Raw genomic sequence first — 14,399 nt, 5'->3', positions numbered from 1 at the left:
CTGCGCGGAGCCGTAGAGTCCGCTGCTTGAGGTAGGACGTCGGCACCAGCCGGCGTCACCAGACAAGGTACCTCCAAGTCACCCCGCACTGGGGACCAGAGAGGAGGCTGGAGTAGAGCTGGAGCCGCTCCTGCCCCGGGGCGGCGCCGGAGTGACGCCGACCCGACCCGATCTCCATTTGGACTCTCGACGCCCCAACACCGGAAAACGGTGGATAGGACGACACGCGGGGCTGCATCACCTGCGGAGAGTCCACGCCCCCGGTAGGCCGGAAACCAGCCCCCGGGGACAAACTGCGATACACTTACCCACCGGGGAGCGACGCTCACGTAACATCGGAGAAGGGCGAGGACGACTACCACGGCCGTATCTGAAGCCGTCCGCCGAAGCAGACCGAGGGGAGGACGTCGACCTGGAGAGACGCGCCGAGAGAAGTTTCATCCGGCGCTCCCGCCGTGACTTCGGCTTCAAATGTTGGCACGCCGTACAATCTGTGGTGCCATGATCCTCCCCCAAACACCACATACAAATGAGGTGAGGATCCATCGCCGACATAAGATGCCCACAAGACGTGCAAGTTTTAAAGCCAAAAGGCATTCGCACACTGTTCCACCAAAAGAAATGGAAGGAAAAAGGGGGCCCTAACAGGCCCGTAGCAAGGATCGGATCCGCTTTGCAAGCGGAAAAGGAAAAAACTAACTTAGGCACGCGCCTTATGTGACCTCGCTGTCGTCACGTACGCAGACCACGCCTGGGCGGAGTCGCGTGATGTCGTCCCGCCCCTGGCACGCAGGGATGCTGTGGCAAAAAAGTTTCCGGATCCAGTCTCACGCGTGGGGATAATTCTACGTGAAGGAATCTGCGGCTAGTAGTCTCTCAGATTTATTTGTATTAAGCCACGCCCTTAATTACATCGACTATTTTCCTTGGAGAGACTGCCCCACCCTTAAATTGTTTCATTCCACTTAAAGCTCTCGTTAGAATACTTGTAAAGTATGTGATAGCACATGGTTCAGTCATGAAAAAGCACATGCTATTTTATGAGTTTCAAGACAATCAACAAGTGCAACTGGGTGTGGTGACACCAGGACTCTTCCCATGGGCCTGAAATCCACTTCCTGTGGCTGGAACAAATTAATAAAAAAGACAATGTTCCTCTATCCATACTGAGAAAAAAAAGTTACTAAAAAACAACTGACTCTAACGTCTTGAAATATTTTCAAATAACTTGACACTACATAGGATAGAGCCATCCAGGCAAATCAGACAAACTGAATACTTCGTTCAGTACAGAGGATTCAAGACCTAAAGGCGATATTAGGCACAAGTGCTTCGCCGTATAGGCGGACAACAACACTTCAGAAGGAGTGATTAAACAATTAACGATCTGGAGACAGCCACAAATATTTGATGATGAAACGATCGAGAGACGTTCCTGGCAATGCAAATATTTATGCCGTCCCCTTTATCACGCCGGGGGGATATTTCTAAATGAGCCATAAAAACCAAGCAAATCGCTGGACACTTGGCAGCAGGAAGGTCGGGCGTGAAGGTTTAACTTAGTGGGCAGTGGGAGCAGCGACGGCGTGTTAGACATGCAACCTATCTTTGTTGTGTCACCAGGGGATGGGCTTAACAAGTACAATTAATTATGTGTGTAAGTGGTCAGCATTTAAAGTTCTACCTGTCAATTAATGCTATATGCATGATGTGTGTGTTGATAACGATTTAAAAGAGGTTTCCAAGTGGGATAATGCTAGTTTAATACCTGCGATATGAAGAGATCCATTTCCGTTGTGTGTATAAGTAATAAAGCATTCAAACAACTTTTGTTTACTTTTGTATTAATAGGGGCACGCAGTGCGGCGTTGCCGCCATTGTTAGAAAAGTGAATAAATAGAAAAAAAAAGTTGCTTGTCCGCCTGATTACTTTTACACAACGGAAATGGCACGCGCAGTTCACGCACCTCCTCCTCCTCATGGACAGGACTCCAAGCAGTGTTGGCAACAGTAAGGCGGCCCTCACATTTCAAAAAGTACCCCACATGGCGTTAGGCGACTTCCCGTGCCTGCTATCTACGGCGCAGGCCCAATTGAAATAAAACAAGAAGGGCTGCGGCTGCTCAGTTAGTGGGAATGCTAGCAGCTGCGGGGACAGAGTATGGGCTGTGTGAGGGAGGAGAGCAACGTGCCCGAGTCGACCAATGTACTTGCCCGCTGACCCACTCAAGCCTACAATGCCTGCTGTGTATGGAGTCAGACCACTTAAAAAATATACTCCCTGCCATGCTTTAAGACTGACAAGTGTATCTACAAAAGCATTTAAAACTATGAAATAAAGGGACAGTGCCCGGCCATGCTGTGGCATAAAACGTGGCGGGGATGCAGTGTATGCGCAAAAGAAAGCGGGGCTGAAAAAGTGAAAGTGCTCGCAGCCCGGCCATTCTGTGTGAAAAAGTGTGGCGGGGACTGTGAATGAAATGAAGTGGGGAGAGAGCGTTAAAAAGTTAGTGATCGGGCGCTGCGTGTGACGACCATCGTAAAAGAAGTTCTCCCGAAGGCCTAACGGAAGCTAAACAGTAAGGACACAGTAACAGGTCCAGTCCTGATGGGACGTGACAAATGCAGAAAAGACGGTACTGAGGAGGGACTAACAAGACTGTTAAGGAATCAGAAGCAACCATTTAGAAAGGACAGCAACAGGAGCCAATTGAAAAGATGGGCGGACAGTGGGCGGAGCTTCAAGTCCATACCCCAGTACAGCATGCCTCACAGCAGCGCATGTGCTGCCCATAAAATACTATGATGCACAAAAACAACAAAAGCTGCTACAACCTTCTGTGTACATAAAAGTCAAAAGCATTCAACGTGTTTGTATGCAACTCTGTAGTTGACATTGTGGTCTACCTTATGCTATGTGGGGACGTGTTTGGGTGCTTCCAGAAACTATTTACAAAGTCTGTAAACCCCTGTGTATATGCTCAGACCACTAAAAGCATGGTAAAATTAGCTACTTCCCAGCAGCCATATTTAACATTACTCTAAGGCCAAATTAACACATGTGGATACACCAATGATATCTAAATGTCCCCTGTGGACTGCTGTACCTATTGTGCAATTCACTAGGCTGACAAGGAAAACATGGAGTCAGGCCTACAAATGTAGCCTGACTTAAAAGCTACCTTTAAACCTACATGGAGGCTTTCAAAATAAAAACACCCGACAGAATGAAATCCTTCTTTTAAGTATCTAGTCAGTCCCCCCTAATTAGGCCATGGATTCCACAAGGTAGGGTGACTAGAATTTAAAAGCGGAACATGGAAGAGTTTAATTTATGCAATGTTCCTACAGTAACTGACCTCCAAAAGCTATTTTAACTGTTAGGGCTGTAGTTGGGTGTATGAAGAAAAAGTTGAGTTACAGTAATGTGCTAGTTCTGCATCTCTGGATTGGAAAAAGGTACAGAGATGGTTCAACCACTGTTTACAATACTTATTAAAAATACAATTCAGTATAGAAGATGGATTTTTGATTAATGTACAGAGTAACCTTAAAAAAATATATATATTTCCCCCGCTTGAAGTGCTGCGGCTAATTAGCTATAGCCTGCCTAGCAGCTGGCCTATCACTGCTGGTTGAAGGTGTGCAATCCGCTCTCAAAGCAGAGACAATGGCTTCGGCCTGGTAGGATGGCTTGGGGGATGGAATGTGACCCAGCATAACTCAAGCAGGACACTTTAGGAGGGTCCATGAACTTCAGTAACTTAAAAAGGCCTGTGGAGACCGATACTTTCACAGTTCAGTGATGAGGGAGGCATGGAGAAAAAGGGTGTTTTGATCCCACAACAGACTTTAGCCTCCTGGCTCTTGTCTTAGTAAAGGAGGGAGCTGGCTCAAGCACCAGTTTGGAGTGTTTGGGAGGGACAGGACTGCCCTTAAGCGTGCCACAAGCTCTGTCCAGGGACGGAAATATTTTGCAATGTTGGATTTTACTGTGAATGATGCACAGTGAGATAGTTTTCAGTCAGATAAACATGATGTTCTGCAAAAGTGGGAAGGGAATGCCCTTATGAACCTTTTGTTTTGCCCATTGATCAGGGAGTACCCCTTATCCACTATCTAGTGAACTGAATAAAAGTAGCAGCTCAACGCCAGCACCTCAGAAGGCTTTCTAGGTATGTACCAGAACAGGAGATGACTTTGCCTGTAGGGCGTAACCTGTGTGTGAAGACCAGGAGGGCTGGACGTGCACCCATTTGTATCCAGGACTAAGTTGACTCCAAAGGTCAGTTGACTGACCTGTGCGGCTACAGGGAAATCAAAAGCTACAATAGCATATCCCCTACATCCCCCAGAGTGACCAGTTACAACTAGAACTGGACCTTGATGGTGGTCTCTGCTGAAGTATGCCCTGGCCCCTAAACGCTTTCTGAGGTCTCAAGAGCCATAGAAGTGGCGAAGCAAAACTATCCCATAAAATCTGAAAAGTTGGGACTTAGAAAATGTTTAGACTTTCAAGACCTCTGGAGCTTCGGCTGGACCTCACGGCAAAGATGTCTAATTTTGAAAGGATTTCATCAGATACAGCTTCACGCTTGCCCCACTAGAAGATTTAGAGCTCTAAAAAAAGACTAGATCCAAAAGGTAGAAATCTTGAACGGAAAAGGCAAGAAATGTATCCTCCCAATGAGAGGCACACATTTTGATTTTCTCCCTTTAAAGCCAGCAGCTTTCGCAGGACCTCCTCCAACCACTATCTGGCCTTGAGAGGACTTAGTCAAACGCAGCTTTCAACCTCGCTGAAGGATTTGGACTTAAATAAAAAAAGACCACGTCAAAATCTTCTCTAGTTCCCCTAAATGGATTTTAGTCGTTATGGCGTCTTTTTCCAATGACGTTTTTCTTCATTTTTCAAGACTAGCTGTAGGATTAACGTGTTTTTTGACATTTTGTCTGTTTCAGTGTTGCTAAATATGTAGAGCATTTTCGTAAGTTAAGCTTGTCTGCCCAGTGCCATAGATACCAGGGGCTGAGCACAGATTTAAATTGGTGTATCTGTACATTTGACCTACCATGATTTTGGGAATTACTAGGTAGGACTCGCATCCTCTCCAACTAATAACCCATTTTCTTAATTAAAGAACAGGTACCAATACATCTGCAAACATCTATACTGTCAAGCCAAATCTACACAGGCCCATCTATGGCATTTCCTGCAGCTAGTCTTCTTCCATATCAAACTAATCCTTGAGAGATTAATTTGATGATGGGTAATCTTCTCAGTGACTAAGTTAAAAAGTGCAATTATCAACAAGGAGATTTTATTTTGGGAGGGAAAGGGCCTGGACTAGCTGAGACGTAGGCAATGTGTTTCAAGAGGAAGAATCAGAACTGATGAGGATAACAATACTAATAACTTAGCCATTTAATGTCCTATCACTATCTGAAGAAAGGTTCATGGTTTATTAATATAGACGTTTTAGAGAAGTGATGGAGTCTTGCGAGTTCAGAAATAACACTGCATTGTGTGCCGGAATATGCAGTTGCACGCTTCATTTGTTTACAGTTAATGGAGCAGCGCCACCAACACTTCACTCCCTTGCAAATCATGCCGAGCAGTTAAGATAGCAAATCCCATTTTTATAGCCACCCTAAGTTTTATTAGTGGGGAATCACAATGTGGGGACCCTTCTGATTTGCCAGCGAGATACTAATCGTATAAGCAAACCAGAACACATACTTCAACACATCTCCCTTTATATCCTGGAGCTCACTAGGATGTCCAGTAACAAGCAATGCACTGAGCAGATGTGTGAATAGCGCACACAACCTCCTGCTGAATGACTCAAGGCTTTGTAAGCGCTGCAACGACTTAACACTTACAGTCTCGTACTCCTCCACAGTAGCGAACCTCTCCTTCTGGATGCGGGTCATGTACAGGACGTCAGTGTCAAGAAGAGCCTCTTCGATACTCTCAAACTCTTCCTGTAAAAGAGGACAGTTGGCATGTTCACGTGACTGGTCTTTCTTCTTTGTGGCAAGAACTGCAGCAATACCCTTTTGATACACCACCCTCTAAAGCTGCCCAGACAAGTATTTCAGCATGCTGCTATGGGTCACAAAAGGTCTAAATTAACACATCAAACCGTGTGTGCTGTTTGAAGAACAAAATACGCTGTTAAAAGTACATGAGATAGTATTTGCCATCCAAACTCTCTTAAGGCTATTAACATATGTGCATAAAAAGAAGCCAATTATAGTTTAAACTTGAAACTTTAGAATAGCATGGACAACAGACACCGGTTATGAAGCACATAATTACGCAAAAGGCAAGTCTTTCTGTAACAATGTATAAACATGACAGTGGGCCATGTATTTAGAGGCGGACCCTGTGGTTGAGAAAGGGGATGGCCCTTCACAGTCTCACAAAGCTTTGTAAATGGTGCAGCAGAGAGGTTTGTAGAAGCCAACAGGAGAGGAGAATATGGGAGTCAACAACAACTTAAACACTTTGACTCCAAGTCAATCTGCTTCACTAAGGAACAGAAGTTAGGGATGCTCATCAACAGATAATATGCGGCGATACAAGAAATAAACATTAAAACAAGAGCACTTTCTTCATGGAAAGACCAGACGGAAATGGAGGAGGAAATTAAAGGTTGACAAACAGTTTTTAGGATTCACAACCTGAATTCTTTTAAGTCTACTAAGCCCAACATGGACCTTGTTACTATTGTCTAGAGAAAGCTAGTGAACCTGCTTCCTTGCATTAGTAGTCTGATAATCTTAACTGCATTACTACATCTTCTCAAGGGTACTTTGCACTGTCTTACCTGTTTAATTCCCCTAGAAGCTACAAAATGTATGATCTCTGATGGCATGCGCAGGTTCTTGGGGGTGACATAGCGCAGATTCACACGGTACTGCGTCAGTAGATATGCCAGGGAGTGCACTGTACGGCCATGCTTCAGGTCCCCAACCATAGTGATCTTTAGGAAATAAAGAAAAAAAAAACATGCTTAAATACAAAACACAACATAATAGAAGTGTGCTTTTTACACTTTGAGTTCCATGAGAATACAAAAGAAAACTCACCAAGGGAATTTTGAACTACCTGTCCCCACTCTTGGAAATGACCGATGACATTGTGTCCTTTTGCGGGGCAGAACATACGTAAGGATTTTCAAAATATCTTTGATTCTTTCGCTTTAAAACAAACCAAGAGGTCCACCAGTGGCACCTGGACATCCTTGTGAGAAAGTGGCTCTGTATATACTGTTCCCAAATAGGTACAGTGTGTACAGAGTCCACAGTCCCCAGAGGTTTGGCAGAGGTTACAGTTCGATATAACCTTACTCTCTAAAGTGGTAGCTTGGTCGAGCAGTAAGGCAGTATCAGAGGACTGTGTAAAGCATTTGTTGTACACACTCAGTCAGCAAATGGTCTCACACACTCAGGAACTGAACTCTAGGCCAATGGTTTATATAAAAAATATATGTCTGTTTTATTTTAGAGCCAACAATAGGTATTAAAATATACTTTCTCAGAATGAGATGCTTTAGGTAAATACTTTTGCAATATGCAATTGACTTTTGTAAATACTGGTTACAGGTTGTTGCAATAGGCAACACAATTTCAAACAAAATAACGCATTGAGCTCAATGGAAGTTTCAAGTTATTTGCAATAGATTACTTCCAGGATTACTTTTGTAACTCCAGGACTGGATCCTAGATTCAGTCCTGGGACAGTTCTTAGAAACAAGCGATCAAAGTCGACTTAGTTACTGTTGTGATTTTTAGGCAATATTTTGCTATTTTCAAAGTTGACACTTAGAAGAAATTTCATAGAAAACAGTCAAAGATTCCCAATAGGAGAAAATTCAAGTTGCAGGTATAGTATATTCTCGTTACTTTTGTAATCCAGTACTGGGCTCCTAGACTCAGTACTTGGACCTCTATCTAAAACAGGTAAGTAATTACGTTTTCACAGTTGGTACGATTTTTAAAGAATATTTGAAGTTTGCAAAAATCGACACTTAGAAGAAATTTCACAGAAAAACAGTCAATGATTTCCTATGGAAGAAAACTGGGTTACTGGGAAGTACGGTTGTGAATATTTTTCAGGGTCAGTGCTGGGCACCAAGATCCAGCACTGGGCTCTCTCCTAATAGCAGGCGAGTATTTTCGTTTTCGTGACTCGGTCGATTTTAGGTGAATATTTTAAGTTTTAAAAACTCCACACCAGTCAATGTTACCCTATGGAGGGAAATTAGGTTATCGGCTTTAAGGTAAGTACTTGACTGGCAGAGTTAAGGTTCTGGGCACAGACTCATAGGTCTCCCAGGGTCAGGTAAGTACAGTTGTTACACCCACAGGGGCAGCCGGGTGCAGAGTGAGTTAGGCCCAATGTTATCCCATGGGAGTAAGGGGGGCCTTGGTTGGTGGCTGCTGACTAGCAGGCCACGCGGCTGTGGGAGCTGGGCTCCTGGTCACTTGCTCAGGGCAAATGGGGAAGTAGATCGGTGTAGAGGTTACACTGCCAGGGCCACTCAGGCAGCTGGGTGCAGGGTGCTTTTGAGCCTTCGGGCGCTTAATGGGTTTCAATGGGAAAGCTCCTGGTTGAACAAAGGCTACAAGCTCGGGGACGAAGATTCTTCAGGTGCCACCACCACTTCGAGAGGTAAGTTGGGTAGTTGGAGTATAGGAAGATACCCAGGAGTTGAGCACGGGGCCGCAGGGCGCCGGGTGCAGGGGTGCCTTTTGGTGTCGAGAAATCTTACCCTCTGTTGATCGCGATTGGGGGGGTACCTGGTTCTGAGGCTGGAGGACCTGGCTACCTTGTGACTCTAAGCATCTGGGACTCCCACGAGCAGTGGTACTGCTCAAAGCAAGTAACTGACTCCTGGCAGCAGCCAGGAACCGCGAACCCTGCACACTCTGCACCCGCCAAGCTTGGCCTGTGCTGGAGTGAACAAAGACCCAGAGGACGTCCCCCCGGCGACTGTGACCCCGAATCCAGCACCCAAGAACCCACCTCGGCGCTCCTGACGCCTGTAGCCTCAGAACCAGGGACCACTCCAACCGCGACCAGCCAAGGGTAAGATTTCCCGACACCAAAACATACCCCTGCACCCAGCGCCCTGTGCCCAACTCCTGAGTGCCTACTTATCCTCCAACTACCAAACTTACCTCTCGAAGTGGTGGTCACACCTGAAGAATCTTCGTCCCGAGCTTGCAGCCTTTGTTAATTTTTGAGCTGCTCCATTGCAATCCATTGAGCGCCCGACGGTTCAAAAGCACCTTGCACCCAGCCGCCCGAGTGCCCCTGGCAGTGCAATCTCTACTCTACTTCCCCATTTGCCCTAATCAAGTGACCAGGAGCCCAGCTCCCACAGCCGTGTGGCCTGCTAGCCAGCAAGCACCAACCAAGGGCCCCCTGCCTCCCATAGGATAACATTGGGCCTAACTCACTCTGCACCCGGCTGCCCCTGTGCCGCTGAGGGTGTAACAACTGTACTGACCTCACCCTGGGAGACCCATGAGTCTATGCCCAGAACCTTAACTCTGCCAGTCGAGTACTTACCCAAAAGCCGATAACTCTTTTCTTCCACAGGGGAACATTGACTGGTTTCACTTGGAAATTCTTCTAAGTGTGGAGTTTCTAAACTTTTAAATATTCACCTAAAATCAACAGAGTAACGAAAACGAAATTACTCACCTGCTATCAGGAGAGATCCCAGTTCTGGATCGTGGTGCCAGACACTGACCCTGAAAAGTAATTACAACCATACTTACAGCTAACCCAATTTTCTTCCATAGGAAACCATGGACTGCTTTTCTGTGAAATTTCTTCTGTCGATTTTTGCAAACTACAAATATTCTTTAAAAATTGCACCAACTGTGAAAACGTAATTACTTACCTGTTTTAGATAGATGTCCCAGTGCTGAACCTAAGAGTCCAGCACTGGATTACAAAAGTAACGAGAACATACTTTACCTGCAACTTGAATTTCCTTCCATAGGATAACATTGCCTGGTTTGTGCTGAAAAAATTTCTAAGTGTCGATTTTGCAAACTTACAAATATTCGTTAAAAATCGCCTGTATAACCAAAACACATTCTTTCAACTGTTTACAGGTGGTGCCCCAGTGCTGGATCCAGGATCCAACACGGAGTTAGAAAATGTAACAATAACCCCACTTACCTGCTAAGTGAAATTCCTCCCATAGGATAACGTTGGTGATTCCATGAGAAAACGTTTTTAAAAATCACTACTGTAACCAAAACGCTTTTACTCAACTGTTTACAGGAACTGTTCCAGGACTGAATCTAAGATCCAGTCTTGTGGTAAGAAAAGTAATTCAAAAAGTAATCCATTGCATTTTACTAGAAATTCCCATTGAGCTCAATGTATAATTGTGTTTGAAATTGTGTTGCCTATTGCAACAACTGTATCTATTACATCCAAAGTCTATTGCTTATTGAAAAGTATCTAAACCCTCTCAATCTGAGAAAGTCTATTTTGATACCTATTGTTGGTTCTAAAATAAAACTACATATTTTTATACAAAAACCATTGGCCTAGAGTTCAGTTCTTGAGTGTGTGAGACCGTTTGTTGACTGAGTGTGTACAGCAAATGCTTTACACTGTCCTCGGATACTGCCTTACTGCTCAACCATGCTACCACTTTAGAGAGTAAGGTTATATCTAACTTTAGCCTTTGCCAAACCTCTAGGGACTGTGGACTCTGTACACACTGTACCTATTTGGGAACAGTATATACAGAGCCACTTTCCTACAGGAGCAGACTGACGTGCCTCGAGAAGCTTTCAGGACTGCTGCCGCAAAAACTTTGTATTCATGGTCCAACAGTCGGAGCACGGCTTAGGGCCGTGGTCGAGCACCAGGCAGAATAGGCACACGCGATGCTGATCCGTCATCACCATCAGTTGGTTAAAGGAACCGCAAGCCTGCAAGTGCACCAGAAGTCGAAAACTCAAAAACGATGTCGACAAAAGTTGCCAAAAAGTGACCGGAGGTACCGCTCTCTCCGGATCTGCGCTGCCAGGCGCGGAAAAAGAAAGAACTGACCTCAGCGCGCAAATGCAGCGTCCATGTAGCTACCGCGACATCCCGACGACCACGACGCCAACGGCGAACGAGGAGTTGACCAATGCCACCTTCAGACCCGCAGGGGTACTGCTGATGAAAAACTTTCCGGATCCAGTCTGATGCCTGGGGGTAATTTTAAGGTAAGGAATCTATAACTAACTGTTTATTTCAGATTTGTCTATACACTGCCTACTGGTTCTTGCGGTTGGAGCACTGTTTCTAGGTAACCTTTGGTTACCTGGGTTCTTGAATTGATCACACAGCGGCGGGCAGGCTCCATCACAGAGCTGCACACCTATTCTGATTAGCCTGGAGAAATTCTATAAAAATCAGAGTGCACGGTATTTATTTGATCCCATACACAGGGATGTGTGCCATGTCAACTTCACTTTTCTTTGCACCAAGACACACAGGCTGCAGTGGCAGTGTGCATGTGCTTGACAAGGGGTCCCTTAAGGTGGCACAATTCATGTTGCAACCTTTAGGGACCCTCATTAGTCAAGACCCTTGGTACCAGGTGTACCTTTTACTAGGGAATGGTGAAAACTAAAGTAGTGCCAATTATGGAAGAAATGGTAAAGTTTAAGGAAAGAACACCGATACTGGGGACCTAGATAACAGAACCAAGTAAACTTTCAGGCAAGTTGCATCAGATATCAGGTAAAAATCTGAGGGTAACCATGTCAAAAAGTTCACTTTCCTACAAAAGGCACAGAAGAGGAAGAGGGTTTCTTGCTTAGCTATCTCACAACCACTTGGGGGTAACAAACACTGGGAAAGAATGGAGCAAGAAGTCGGTAAGGACCATCCATAAACTTCAAAGGGGCCCTCTGCCTACTACTCTATACACCACAGAGTTTAATCCATTTCAACGGTGATCAGGAATGCTTTGGAGGAACCTTGCAAGTTACTGGCATGCTTCTTACAACTTCTGTCTTGCGTAATACCCAAATACAGGCGAATCCCAAATGGGTTCCTGACCTGCAACAGACAGGCACAGCACTTATACAAACGCTCATCCAAGTACACACAGACAGAATATACATACATGTGAAAACAGAGTCCCTCAATGATGGAGCGAACACCCCAGATGTAGGACATGTAGTAAGCCAGGGACAAAGCCAAGCCAGAGATTTCTCATCAGTCACTGCTGAGTCATAAAAAAAGGTGCAGAGGGAAGGCATCAGGGCAACTTGTACCTCTAGAACATGGACACAACCGGATACTGGGCTGAGAAATTTCAACAGGCCAAGGGCACGACTGAAAGGTGCAGAATACACAAGGCCAGAAATCAATGAGGACAATAGCACTGGAAACAACGTTCAGTATAACGATAATGAAAAAAAGATTTAGATGCAGGTCTCAGAACAGCATTTATCCAAAACATACTAGAAATGGAACACTGCGAGAAACAACCTTAAGACAAAGGAACCCTCTAAAATGTCACCCTACTTCATTATTAATCTTGCTTCATTATTAAACTACTCACAGTCATCCCATTGACAGTTCCCAGTTCTTCCCGGATGGTAAAGACATCCAACAAAGCTTGTGTGGGGTGTTCTCCCACCCCATCTCCAGCATTAATGACAGGTTTGCGACAGAGCTTTGAAGCAAGCTGAAAAATAGGAAACACATAGTAAGACTGAGATAAGCTGTTATCAACTTAACACAAAGTGCAAAGATTCTACATTCTCAAGTGCAAGTCACACTGCAAGACATCAGCAGGCTAACATTTACTATAGACAAGGACGTTTCTGTAAAGTTAGTTCGAATGAGGACCCATTAAGTATCATTCGCCATTTTTAGGTCTCGTCTAAGGCAGTGCATGCATGATCTGTGGCAAGACATTTTTGTTAGCATACAGTGGCCTTAGATCCTGCCCATTGTTATCATTTGTTGGCCTCACTGTCACTCATTTACATAATTCTTATTTGAGGAATTGTGTGGACTTTACTTTCCTGTGCTGTTTGTTCTTTGCTTGGAGTATGGATGCATTACTGTCTCCTTACACTTCTTTTTTTGGTATTACTCTTCTTTTTAATTAAGCACTCTACAAGAGTGTTATGAGTTTTTCAGCAGTCTCCCTCATGTGCTTCTCCCCCCCTCCCCTCCCCCAGTGTTTCATGTCCTTCCCTACCCCAACCTTTCGGTGTTGCTGTCTCAACTTGTGCCTCTCCAACTTGGATTGAGGACTAAAATAAAATTCCTAAACACCTGTGCCATTTTGTAGGCGCACACGCATGCTACATCCTGAAAGTTTTTTTTTCATGGTGCTGAGATCTCTTCTGCCCTGCCCCCACTCTGGAAATGACATTCACAAAAAGTGCCAGTACCTCCACTGCTCCTGGCTGAGGATGGCGCAGCACCATCACATCGGCATAACAACTCATGGTCTGCACAGAGTCCACCAAAGTCTCTCCTTTCTGTGCAGAGGATGTAGATTCGGAGAAGCTGATCACTGATCCTCCAAGGCGATACATGGCCGAACAGAATGAGCTGCATGTTCTGGTGCTAGCCTCATAAAACATGGAGGCCATCACCTTACCCTATAAGAAAAGAGGACAGACCACGAAAACTAGTGAGAGACGGTTCCACAATATTAGCCAACAATCAATGTGGAAAGAGTAATATGCATCCTTACAATGCAACGGGAATATGAAAAAGTACAGAAAAGTACCTACTGAATGTAGATTCTCTGTGCATATACATATTCCTGCAGTCTTATATTTGCTTCGCTGTTATGTGAAAGGTGTATTTTGTAATCATTACACTTGGAATTTAAAGGCATATATACCGCCTCTCCCCTGCTAATTAATCCAGCCTTTACAGAGGTCCTGCCCGCTGCCAGCAGCTGGCAGAGCACTACTGTTGCCCTGCTTCAGTGAGGTATTTTTAGGTTTTGGCATAAGGGAACAATGTATGGGGCTTCAAGAACAAGAAAAAAAGCAGGAGGCACATCACTCAATCCTTCAGTCTCAACTTAATGACCTTCTGCAGAACACTCCTGCCATTGTGTGATATGCATACAAGACTGCGATGGTTGCATTCAGGCAAATAGATGATTCGCACAAATAGAATCATGCATCAAAATCTGTCCCACAGTCTTTGGAAGCGGCCATGTTAGGACAGGTAAGCATGTATTGTGACTGGATAGGTGTACGCTGCTTATAAAACAGGACCCCAGGAGTTCATGGCACTCACCTTCAGAATGTCCAGACTCCTCTCCTTCTGCACCATCATTCGCAAGGTGTGCGCCACATTAAAGAGATGAGACATCTGAGGAGGC

General features: G+C 44.9%; 1 protein-coding gene across 2 annotated transcripts in view; it reads right to left on the bottom strand.

Moving 5' to 3' along the window:
- The window catches only part of CAD (carbamoyl-phosphate synthetase 2, aspartate transcarbamylase, and dihydroorotase), a 399,701-nt gene that overhangs the window by 24,021 nt on the left and 361,281 nt on the right, over positions 1-14,399 (bottom strand). For both annotated transcript variants that reach the window (XM_085613270.1, XM_085613271.1), the window contains 5 exons: positions 14,315-14,389; positions 13,447-13,659; positions 12,603-12,728; positions 6,834-6,989; positions 5,884-5,985 (listed from right to left, as the gene is read on the bottom strand). In XM_085613270.1, the coding sequence (XP_085469396.1) occupies positions 5,884-5,985; positions 6,834-6,989; positions 12,603-12,728; positions 13,447-13,659; positions 14,315-14,389 (672 nt within the window). The remainder of the gene's footprint in view (positions 1-5,883; positions 5,986-6,833; positions 6,990-12,602; positions 12,729-13,446; positions 13,660-14,314; positions 14,390-14,399) is intronic.

The sequence above is a fragment of the Triturus cristatus genome, chromosome 6 (assembly GCF_964204655.1).
Source record: "Triturus cristatus chromosome 6, aTriCri1.1, whole genome shotgun sequence".
Taxonomy (NCBI): domain Eukaryota; kingdom Metazoa; phylum Chordata; class Amphibia; order Caudata; family Salamandridae; genus Triturus; species Triturus cristatus.
The sequence above is the reverse complement of the archived record's forward strand: the minus strand, read 5'-3'. Positions and strand labels throughout refer to the sequence as shown.